The sequence below is a fragment of the Numida meleagris genome, chromosome Z, assembly GCF_002078875.1.
Source record: "Numida meleagris isolate 19003 breed g44 Domestic line chromosome Z, NumMel1.0, whole genome shotgun sequence".
Taxonomy (NCBI): Eukaryota; Metazoa; Chordata; class Aves; order Galliformes; family Numididae; genus Numida; species Numida meleagris.
The window spans coordinates 75,062,433-75,074,613 of NC_034438.1; the positions used below are offsets into that span (position 1 = coordinate 75,062,433).

The 12,181-nt window shown below is 44.2% G+C and overlaps 1 protein-coding gene across 1 annotated transcript in view; it reads left to right on the forward strand.

The window, feature by feature from the left end:
- Positions 1-12,181, forward strand: part of PAX5 (paired box 5) — a 122,888-nt gene that overhangs the window by 61,733 nt on the left and 48,974 nt on the right. Inside the window, exon 7 of the mRNA XM_021380143.1 lies at positions 462-591. Coding sequence (XP_021235818.1) covers positions 462-591 — 130 coding nt within the window. The remainder of the gene's footprint in view (positions 1-461; positions 592-12,181) is intronic.

Below are 12,181 nucleotides of genomic sequence, written 5' to 3' on the forward strand. Positions count from 1 at the left end.
AGCTGGGAAACAGGACATTCTGGTTCCCACCTGCTTGTTAGTGTGTTTCTCTTCCAAAGACACCACTGAATTAAGGAGAGTTCAAGTTAATGGTTTTCTCTGAGAAGCAGAAAACGTACACTTGTACCTTACATGGCAGGTGCAGCCCCCACTTTGCTCTGCAAAACTTCCTTTTTATGGAAAGCTTTGTGCCGTAGTGATGAGTTTGGCTTTTGTTTTACAAGGAAAGTCCCTTTTGGTGTTTTCCAAGAACATCAGTGATAAGCACAGACCCATTTATTATTTTGACTGCTTAACACTACAGTTTACACTGCCCATGTATTTATTGCCTTTGAAACTGGCCAATCTGACTGAACAAGAGCTTTTAGAGTTCCTGCATTGCAACTACTATTTGCCATACAGGCAAAACTGCTGAACAGTAAATGTACTATTGCTAAAATGCCTTTTGTTTCTTTTTCCAGGCAACTGAATACTCAGCCATGGCATCATTAGCTGGAGGACTGGATGACATGAAGGCCAATATAACCAGCCCTACTTCTGCAGATTTAGGAGCGAGTGTTCCTGGACCACAGTCGTATCCTATTGTAACAGGTAAATAATTTTGTGTACACCAATAAGTGCTGTGAAGAAGTATACGTGCACGTTGTGGGGTGATGCTCTTCCTGAGGGAGTGATGTCAGATGTGTAATTGTTCTTTCAAGTCTCTTTGTAACTGTGTGATTTTATAGCAGCTCTGGTGAAAGTCAAATGCATAGCTTGTGTACATCATTAGTGTTCTCTCTGAGCCAACTGATGAAGCATCCCTTTTGACCACGAAGGAACATGCCTCTTCACTCCAAACCTGCGTTCTAGATACCACCATATAACAGTAAAGCTTGCCTGTGCTTTTGGGATTGGTTGCTTGTTTTCCTGTAGGCACCTTCCATTTTTGACTGCATGAGATTTTTATGACACTTTGAGCTAGCTTGAATTTTGGATGCTTTTGACTTCTACAAAGATTCATGTTTTGGACCACTTAACAGAACTGTAATTGTGCACTAAGACTGAGTAATTAAATGGAAAGCGATGGTTTCTTCTAGGATCATTGGCATTTCTTCAGCAGATAAAGAGTAGGAATTAAGGAACAGCTGGAATTTGATAATGCTGTGGTCACCTGGCTATTTGGTACTAACCACATCCTGTGGAAAGAGATTATCCAAGTGAAAAAAAACTGTGTCCAAAAGGAATTATAGGATTCAGAAAAGATTTAAGGATTTGTATTTCCTGTGTATGTTCCCCTGTGTGTTACTTCAGTCCTTATGTCTTAACACATACAAATTTCATCTCTAAATCGTCTCTGTTTTGCCAAAGATTGGATTTACAAGTTTATTTTGTTACCAGAATGAAAAGTGATACTGATTGTGTAGTAATATCTTGTCTTGGAAGCACTACAATCTCATTCAGTATGTGAGAAGCAAGAAATTACAAAGCTGCATTATTATGGAGTGAAACTTAGGAAAAGAAGTGACAGTGAAGTTGATTGAATGCTTTCTTGCTTCTGTCCTCTGAAGCGGCCTGCCTGAGATCCGCACCCAGCCAAAATCACATTCAGCCAAAAGCTGTTGTTTGAATACTCCAGCAACACTTGCGTCTTTTGTGCTGGTTTGAGTACTTCTCATGCTTATCTTATTATTGCTGCTATTCCATCTGTGAGAAACCCTGCAGAAAAACATGATTTTCAAATTTTTAACTCAGAGGGTGGTGAGGAGCTGGAACAGGTTGCCCAAGGAGGCTGTGGATGCCCCGTCCCTGGAGGCATTCCAGGCCAGGCTGGACGTGGCTCTGGGCAGCCTGGTCTAGTGGTTGGCGACCCTGCGCTCAGCAGGGGGGTTGAAACTGGATGATCTTGGAGGTCCTTTTCAACCCAGGCCATTCTGTGTTTATATGATTCTCTGATAATGAGACTGAACCGACTGAAAAATAACCCAGAATCCTCCCAGTCCCCTGCCCCCAACTAAAGAAACTCTCTAAGAAGTTCCTATTAGGCCAGGTAAGTCCTCTGGAAGAGGCTACATGCTAGTATAATGCTAGCAGTGTGTCTAAGGAAGGGGAAGATGGCATGTCATGGGCAGCGTCAGCAAGGGGAGTTGTTTCAGGGTACGGTTGGATCTGAGAGACAGGATGTCTCCGGAGCAGAGGCAAGTGAACCATGCACTCAGAGCAGCACAGAGGGTTACAAGTTCTATTCAACATACATACACACACACACACAGGCATCCATTTTAAATAATCCCAGTAAGCAGGAAGCAGAAACTCCCTAAGTGCACTTTTACTTATTGACCCTTAAGAGACAGAGAACTGTTGGAAAGGAGGGAGAAGGACCATGCCAGCGGTGGATGCGATAGGCAGTGCCAGCAGGACGTCCCCTGCTTCAAGGGGCACTTTTCCTCTCTCTCGCACCGCAGCCTCTCTCCTGCTTCTCCCCAGGGTCTGCAGGGTTTGTTCCACTTGCATGCTGTACCCGCGCGACCAACATGTGATGCAGAGCCCAAGTGGAACAGCTGCTTGCAAAACAAGTCTTTGCAAAAACAAGACAGACTACCAAGGTCAGCTCTCTCTACAAAACAAGATCCTTGCGGCTACAGCCACAAATATCAGTGCCCTTAAAATGGTTGGAAGGCTTTGTTCCATCCCTGGATCATTCTTCAGTCAAGGGCCTGTAGGTCCCCAGCACAGGAGTGATTGGGGCAATTCTACCAAAGGTAATCAAGTCTGAAATGCAGAGTCTTTGACTCACTGAATTCAAGGCTAATTGAATCCTGCTCTTAAAGTATGTTTAAAAATTATCTTCCATTCAGAGAGCCCTGCTGTATTTCTACAGTCCAGCTGTCGGGAAGGCATACTGGAAAGGGATGTCAGGCTACAGGTAATTTAGTCTAATGGAGTGGAAAGAAAGGGGAGTTTCTTGATTGAGATCCAAAATAGCAATATATTTTATAATCAAGCTCTTTTTTCTAACTCACATTTCTTTCCTTTGGCATTTCGGAATGGCTTTTGCCAAAGAAAGAAACATAGGTGGAGTTTATACTGAACTAGTAAGTTAGTTCTAGTTGCAAACTTCTTTCAAGGGCCTTGGTGGGATGTATTTGTGTGGACACAGGTGTTTGCACTTCTACAGACACACAACCCCTTTGTCTGCTTTGAAACAGAAACAGTGATACTAAGGAACATGGTTCGTGGGCAACATTAGTAGTCAGTGGATGGTTGGACTAGATGAGTTTAGAAGTCTTTTCCAACCTTAACAATTCTATGATCCTATGATTAAGGTGACAGCAGCTGTTCACTTGCTGCAACTGTTGGCAGAGCATTTGTGGTGGGTCCAAATACTGAGGGCCTGGAAAGAGCAGATCACAGCTCATGCAAGTTAACTGTGTTAGTCTCAGGTCTCTGGAAGCAGGCAGGGTGCATCCAGGAGTTCCAGAATAACTTCCTATTGTCAATACAGGGCCACCAGCAGGATTTCACTTGTTTTATAAACTCAGTTAGCATGGCAGGGGCCTGGTAGATGGTGAGTATAATTATTCTTTCATGGTATTTTAAAAAATGGGAATACTCCAGGCAGAGCTGGTGTTGTTTGCTTGTGCTTTTCTTCATTTGGAAAAACCTCTAGCTGGAGACTCGTATCTGACTTGCCTGCAAAGTTGTAATGAAAGTATTATGCATAACAATCAGCTTAGGAAACCTTAAACAAAGAATAGGCATGAATGGTTACTTTTCACCAGCAACAGGGATATGCTGAAACCTTATTCTCAAACCATCTTTGCTACTTAGGGCTTCTAAAATCATCTTGTTTGCATTTGACTCCTCGTGATTTGATTGGTCACGTATGGGGAAGATTGCACGGTGACTCTCAAGGACTCAAGCAATTGCAGGTATCTTGACTCCATGTGTAAGGTAACAGCAATGGATAAAGTGCTTCCTACAGTCTTGCATCAGAACTCTTAAGTTCTCATTCCAAGTGTTGGAAAGACTCTAGAATTCATCTTGAGTAGGCTGGGGCAGATTTGCTGTGAGGAAAGGAAAGGAACCATTGACAAGTAGGTGAAAAGAGGGAAAAAAATTTATAACGCCATTTTAGTGCAGTGCAGTTGGCTTGGATATTTCTTGCTATTTACTGTTTTTATTCTTTTTAAAAGAATATGGCATGTACTGAAATGGCAAAATAACATGTCTTGATTTAAAGCATAAAAAGTACTTGACAAGCTCATAGGTAGCCTGAAGATTTTTTTTTCTGTGTTTTGCAAGAGGCTGCCGTGGGCAGAAGCATGACATGATTTGTCTAGTGCCTTGCTATGGGAATCTACCTCAGATGCTGTTGACTCTGGCACCTTCCAGAAGCAGGACTGTCCTTAGGTCTCCCCCAGAAAGATGACCTCAGTGACCAAGTGTCTTGTACTACCTCTTAGGTTATGGAGCTTCCTTTTGTTGCTGCTGGGATGTTTCTGCTGTTCCTTCTGCTCCTAACACCAGCTCTTTCAAAGGCTTTTTATGAGAAATCTTGTGTTTCAGACTGCAGTCCTGCATAGTCTCTTCAGTTCTACATAAGAAATATCCACCCACAGTTAAAAGAGCATGGGAACAGCCGTAGCCACCTTATCTTACTGGGCACGACTAACAGCTTTCTTATGTTGCTACCTCCTTAGTGTTTGGTGAGCAGACTGACTGCATTTGTCAGAGCATAACTGACTATAAAAATGGTGCTGCAAACCTTGTTATGTATTTCACCACTGTTCTCCTTCTAACATCATATACACTTGAACAAAAGCTCTAAATGTTGTATTTACTTGTTCTCATTGAGTATGTGGAGCAGGCTTTATGAATAGCAAGCCTAGAAAAAAACTGCTGCTGGTCTTAAATGTGACAAGCTGAGATCTGTAACAAAACACATTTTACCAGGCATGAGTAAAAGTAGTTGTTTATATCTCTACTTCGATATTGCTGTAAACTTTTCTAACACCAGCATTCATAAGACTCAGATTTTCAGAAGTGCATGAAAACCCTTTTAAAACTCGTGTTTCCAGATATATTTTCAGGGAATATTTGCAGACTGTTATTTGCCCTTTTTCTTTTGTAACCCACGCCGTAGCAGTTCTTTGCTGGAAGCATCTAGAAGCCCCAGGCATGCTCTGAGCCCAGCGATGTTGTGCATGTACCATACAGCTGAGTTCTACTCTGCTCTGAGGCTTTTGTATCAATCTCAGGGTTTATACAGATCTCAGAGGCAGAAAGATCTAAGCAGCAAGCCTTGCTTTTTGTCTGTAACAAACAAGGCGTGTGAATTAAAGTGCACTTGTTGGTACAGTTCTCATCATAGTTCTGGACATACCTCTATTTTCTCCCACAAATTAACTGATGTTTTCAGTCATACCTCTTTTTATTATGTCAGGGCAGGGAATTCAGATGAGAAGACACATTTATCGACCCCGTTTTCACTTGTAACTAAAAGCTTTGTATTGCTATGGGTCTTGCATCTGCAGTAGATGCCACTGAAAACTGGAGGGAGTTGAACAGTGATATACAATCAAAAATAGTTGTTTTTAGTGCAAAGTCCAACAAACATTTGATTACATATCATCTAGTCTACCTCCTGGGAAGGAGGTGCTCCAGCCTCTGATCATCTTGACCCTTCTTGCAAGGTTTAATTCTAAGGAGGCCTTAGCTTTCTTAGTTGCCCCCCCTACATCCTCTGATTCCTCCCAGCTGACCAACCCTTTCTTCCATGACCTGTAGACTCTCCTCTTCCACTTGAATTTGCCCAGCAGTTCCCTGTTTACCCATAGAGGTCTCCTGGCTCCCTTTCTAGACTTCCTACCTGTTGGGATGCTCTGATCTTGAGCTTGGAAGAAGTGGTCCTTGAATGCTCACCAACTGTTTTGGGCCCCTTTGCCTTCAAGTACCCTGTCCCATGGGACTTCCCCTAGCAATTGCTTGAAAAGGCCAATGTTGGCCCTTCTGAAGTCCAGGGTTGTGATTCTGCTTGGTATTCTGTTCCTGCCACATGAGATCCTGAACTCACCATCTCATAGTCACTGCAACCAAAGGTGCCCTCAGCCTTCACCGCTTCAACCAGGCCCTCCTTGTTAGTGAAAACAAGATCCAGCAGTGCTTCTCTCCTAGTTGGTTCATTCACTATTTGCATCAGGAAGTTATCATCAAAGCACTGGAAGAACCTCCTGGACTGTGGATGGCTGGCTGAGTAGGCCTTCCAGCAAATACCAGGGTAGTTAAAATCCCCCATGATAACCAGGGCCTGTAATTGTGAGGCTGCTATCAGCTGCCTATAGAAGGCCTCATCAACTTCCTCGTTCCGATCCGGTGGCCTGTAATAGACACACATAACAGTATCACCCATTCCAGCCTGCCCCTTAATTCTCACTCACAAACTCTCAACTCGTTCCTCGTCCACCCCTGGACAGCACTCAATACATTCTAGTTGCTCTCTCACGTAAAGAACAGCTCCACCACCTCGCCTTGCTGGCCTGTCTTTCCTGAGAAGGACATGGCCATCCATGACCACATTTCAGTCCTGTGATCTGCCCCACAGTGTCTCTCTCACTGCCACCAGATCACAATCTCCCGCCCAAACACGGATTTCTAACTCCTCCTGCTTATTCCTCATGCTGCGTGTATTGGTGCACAGGCATTTCAGGGAGCGAGCTGAGCACACACAATTCACCCTAGTGTGGTGGGAGGCCTCCTGGTCTTCATCAATACCAGAGAGCTGCCCCACCAGTGCAAGTCAAGCTACAAGCCCATCCTCCTTCAAATCTAGTTTAAAGCTCTCTGAATGAGCCCTGCTAATTTCTACTCCAGAAACCTTTTGCCACTGTGAGATAAACCTTTCCCGTGTATTACTGGCAGGTCTGGTGTCTTGTAAAACCAGCCGTTACCAAAGAACCCAAAGCCCTGCCTGTTGCACCAGTCTTGTAGCCAGGTATTTATGGACTGGATCCTTCTATTCCGTCCCGCATCATCACCTAAAAATGGAGGGAGGGAAGAGAAAATAACTTGCACCCCAGACTCTTTCACCAACCATCCCAAGGCCTTGAAGTCTTTTTTTCATTCCCCTCAGACTATGGGATGCAGCTTCCTCCCCACCCGTCTGGAAGATCAGCAGCGGGTTGTAGTCTGTTGGGTGCACCAGCAGGCTGGGGAGTGTCCTGGTGATATCCCTGATCCAGGCTCCAAGTAGACCGCGAACTTCCCTGTGATGAGGGTCAACTTTGCATATTGGGCCCTCTGTTCCCTTCCGAAACAAGTCGCTAACATTCCTTCCCTTCTTCCTTGTGGAAGAGGCTGTCATATTCCTGGAAGGCCTGTGGAGCATGTTGCCTCTCTTCCTGTTTGACAGCCAGTTCCTCCTGCAGGACCCCATACCTGTTCTGCAAGAGTAACTGGGGAGGTGGGGGAGGCTGGGAGTGGATTCTCCTGCTTCCTTGAGCAGGCATCTGTCTCCATTCCTCCAGTCTCTGAGGTCCCCCACTACTGCCCGGTTATAAAAGGGGAAGGGATGCTCCAGTTTACCCAGGGCCTCAACCCGTTCCATCTCTGTGAGGGATTGGGTCCACCAATCAGTCTCTCTCTCACACTGTCTGATACTCCTCAACATCTCCACTTCATCCTTCAGCTCAGCCACCAGGCCGAGCAGATCATTCACCTGTTCACATCTGACACAGGTGTTGTCTCTGCTCCCCTCCACTGCAAATGCCAGGCTCTGGCACTCTGCAGCCAGTGGCCTGGATGCCCACGTTTGTGTGGGGCCTCTGTCTGGGTACCCACAGTTTTTGTAACAGCAGCCTTTGGCCGGGTAGCAACCATGGCTGGATCTCTCCAAGGAGCTGACCCCTTCTGACTCGAGAAACAGGTAGGATCAGTTAGGGTGAGTGCCCTAGACCTTTAACTGCATAGAGCGATCAAACTCACCTTGTGTACTGGCAGAAGCTCTACATACTCCCGTACAAGCTGCAGTCAGCAAGGCTCAGACACACGCACCAGCTGCTCACCCTTTGTGCTCCCACACACATAAGAGGCTGCTTATGGCCTGGTAGTCTGGTCAGTGGGTGGTCAGTGCCAGCTCCACGAGCTACCAGCCACCCAGCACAGGCAGAGCACTTTTGCTGGCTACAAAAAGCTTCATATAAAGCTTTTCATTGGCTCTTTTTGCTTTGGATCTCTTCCCTAGTGCAGTCTTACCTGCTCTGAAGCTGATCTCCACAGAAAATGTCTAGTTCTTTTTGTCGGTCTTAGGTCTGTAAGACAGTTTATAAATAATTTAATGCAAATAAATCTGATAGCTGAGGTTCTAAGTGAATTATAACCACAGTCTTTCATTTTTTTCTCATTGCCAGACTGTGGTTTGGGTGGCAAAGCAGTACGGAGAGTTGAGATGCAAAAGGTCTTCTGTATGTCATGTAAGATTCCTATTTCCTAACAAGGTGGTAGAGCAAAACACTGGGGATATTTCTTGAAGATGAAAGGATTGCTTAAGTATTGGCATTCATGCCAGCACTTCCTGCTAGAGTATGTGTAAGCAAAAATATAGTGACTGCTTCATCCACCAGCTCTGTTATGGTCTGTGTTATAGACCACCAGCCAGATCTCTGATTAAAAAACAACTCAATTTCTTTCCATCATTTTTATGCCACATTAAATATTAAGTTAAAAGAAAAAAAAAAATCCCTTTACTTTCTGCTTGCCACTATGGTTCATAAGTGCTCTCTCCATTTGCAAGCCAATGATATGTGCCCAGCTCATTACTGCTGTAGTCAGCAGTTTCCAAGCTGCCCGTGATTGTTACTAATTACCTGCAGATGCATTTTCCCTGCTCTGGTTGCTGATTTCAGCATGGTCAGTATCACTCTGAGAGGACAAAGTCGTTCTGAGCTGACACCTTTTCTTGACTTTCCAATACAGTGTAAAGGGCAGATTGACAAATCCGCAGCCAGTCCTGACTGCAGCTGGCTGCAGCGTCAGTTTGCATTAGCAGCCTGGGAATAACTGCCAGCCAGCCTCGCTGAAGAACCAGAGGAGTGCATTTAATTTTAGTGGAATCTGACATGAACTCTGTATTACTCTGTTAAAGGAAGAGATGCAAAGTGAGTGGGCTCCGTTTTTGTTGCTCCATCCAACGTTCAAGTGAGGAATATTGATCTCCTCGCGTGCCAGTACAGCTCTCTCACAGCTTTCCTCCCTTAGCTTGCTGCTCTTCCACATCACTACCAGGGTGCTGCCAGGTGTTCTGGCTTTCCATCTATGTGTTTGTGCTGTTAGAGCTGTACCAGTGTGTGGGCTGCAGTGCATTTCACAAATCACACACCTGCACAGGGGAACGTGGAGACTGCAGAGCACAGATAAGTGATTCTTTGCTCTCCACATGTGAATTTTATGACTACACCACAGAAGGAATATTACTTTATATGCTCCTTCTTGGGAGGGATCGCTGCTGAAGAGACTGTTGCCATACAGCCAATTGCATCATCTTTCCTGCTCATTCCATATCCTTGTCAAAAAGGTGAGGAGAAACAAGAAAAACAGGAGCAGAGCCCGCTTGCTGTCAGGAGGCCTGGGGAAGGAATCCTGAACGGCAGTCATTTTAGGTTATCTGCTCTGGTTTGCGCTGGGGACTCAGGCAACCAAAGATAATTGATTCCAGGCTTCAGGCTGAATTGAGCCTTGAGCAAATGGGACAAATGTATCTATCTGAACAGACTGCCATTTGTGGAAGAATCAGCTTGGCTTGTTCTTTACTGTGGATGCACCTAATATCTGAGCTGTGGTATATTATGCCTGGTAGTTACTTCTTCATAGGTGGCACGAGTCTGTGGGTAACGCAGATAGCAGGGATGCATTTAACCTTCTGTATTCCTACGCATTTTGTCAAATACTTGTCATTGGCAAAAATAAGTGCTAATGTGGGATAAATGCATGCCAAAAGATAGTTTCTTGCTACTGTTCTGCAGTAAAACACTGTCCTTAGCTGAGCTTGTGCAGTGTATTGGTCTTTAGTAGTGCTTGGTCTTGTAGGAGAAGTCTGTTGCCTAACTTTGGCTTGCTGTGTTCATCCCATCACACCATGACTGATTTTTATGAGCCACAGTTTTTCCAGATTTTGTACAATGGCAGTTACAGTTTGTCATTCCTGAAGCTAGGAGCTAGATGGTAACAAAGCAGTTGGACAGAAAAGGTTGCCAGAAAGAAATCATCACCTGAGCTGTTCAGTGTTTGCAGCCAAAGAGTATTCTGATACTGTAAACAACAGTGAAGAAAAAGCATGGCTTCTCTAAAATTGTAGGCTGATCTCATGCCAGGATTAAACACTTTGTTTACAAGGATGGATAGCGATAGGACAGAGGGGAATGGTTTTAAACTGATACAGGGGAGACTTAGGTTGGCTGTTAGGAGGAAGCTTTTCACTGCGAGGGTGGTGAGGCGCTGGAACAGGTTGCCCAAGGAGGCTGTGGATGCCCCGTCCCTGGAGGCATTCCAGGCCAGGCTGGAGGTGGCTCTGGGCAGCCTGGTCTAGTGGTTGGCGACCCTGCGCTCAGCAGGGGGGTTGAAACTGGATGATCTTGGAGGTCCTTTTCAACCCAGGCCATTTTGTGATTCTATGATTCTATGACTGAGAGTTTTTAGCATTTACTTCAATGCAGTTTGTTTAAAAAGGAAAACACTTGCACACATAGGATGCAGGGTTCATTTGAACAATCCTAGAAACCAGCCTTAGTGCGGGAAGTCTGGAGACACCTTTCTATCTTCACAAACCAGGATTTGGACTAGACCTTTATTTTTCACACCACTCAAGTTAGGAGGTTTTACAATACACTGAATCATGGTAAGCCTAATGCAGTGGTTCTCTGAGCTTTGGAGTCCAACTGATTCCTGATTAGGGAAGGTCAAGCACTTTTTGAACTACTGCTGTGTAAGGGAACAGGATCAGGGCACAGCTAACAAGAGAGCAGTATCAGGAACAGCCAGTAAATTAATATCTGCTTGTACTGGACTATGCTGGGAAGTGCAGTAGATGACCAAAAAGCTTTTGTTCTGTTTATTTCGCTGTCTGAACATGTTTTGATAAGACCATTCTTTATGTGCCACAAAATATGGAAGAAAAGATGAACGTTTTGCTTTCCTGTGGTTTCTTATTTTTATTATTTTGTTTTATTTTATTTTATTTTATTTTGGTGTTTTTTCCCCATACTTGGTTCTCCATGCAGTTAGCAAGGATATCAGTTTTTCAGAAGGGTTCCCTGGGATTCCTAACCTGAGGTAATTGCTCAGATGAATACCTTAAAGTCTATGTCCATCTGGGAATGACTGGGAGAGTGTCAGGAGAAGAGACAAAACAGAGGTTTTCTAAGCAGTTTGTAATATGGCCCATTATTGTCATCTAAATTATATATTTTAGACATAAAACAGTGAAATTGGGAGTTTTGTCTTAGTAAGAAGCTGTAAGTGGTGTCTTGTAAGGTGTGGTGATCTACGTAGAGGTTTTAATCACTGTAGAGAGACAAGCTGTTAAAAGTGGTAGGCTGAACTCCTTCAGTGTCTGAGTGCATTCCAAATAATATGCAGCCTTACTTTGCCATATCTTCTCCATACTCGTCCCACACCAAAACCAAATCACTGCCTCCTCTCCAAACTACATTCTGTTTTCCACTTGGCAAGAATGAAGAGAGGTTTAACTAATACATAGTGCTCTTTCTTCCACACCGAGGTACTCACTGGAACTGGTGCTTGAAGGAGCCGAGAAAGGGCTATTTCTCTTTTGGCCCAAGCTCTTGTTTGATTTATCTCCAAATATTTGGTCCTAAAGCTAGAGATCAAGGTAAATGCTTTGTTCCAGTGTCTATGTGTGGAACAGAAAGCACTTAGCTTAAACTAGACCTACGTGAGGTGGGGAGTATCTGCCCTGTGGAGGAGAACGTCATGAATAAGGTTCTGCAGGGAGACGTTACCCAGCTGATATTTGCTGAAGCATTGATAACTGGCAGTTTTAAAGCAGTGTTTTTATTAGCTGAATGAAAGAATTTAAAGTATTTTGATTTCAAATTAAAAAAATATTTGCACTCTTTAAATGAAAAGCAGCTTCAATGTGAACGATTTAAGCTTGGTGTTCCAGCTCTCTATTAATAATATAACATTT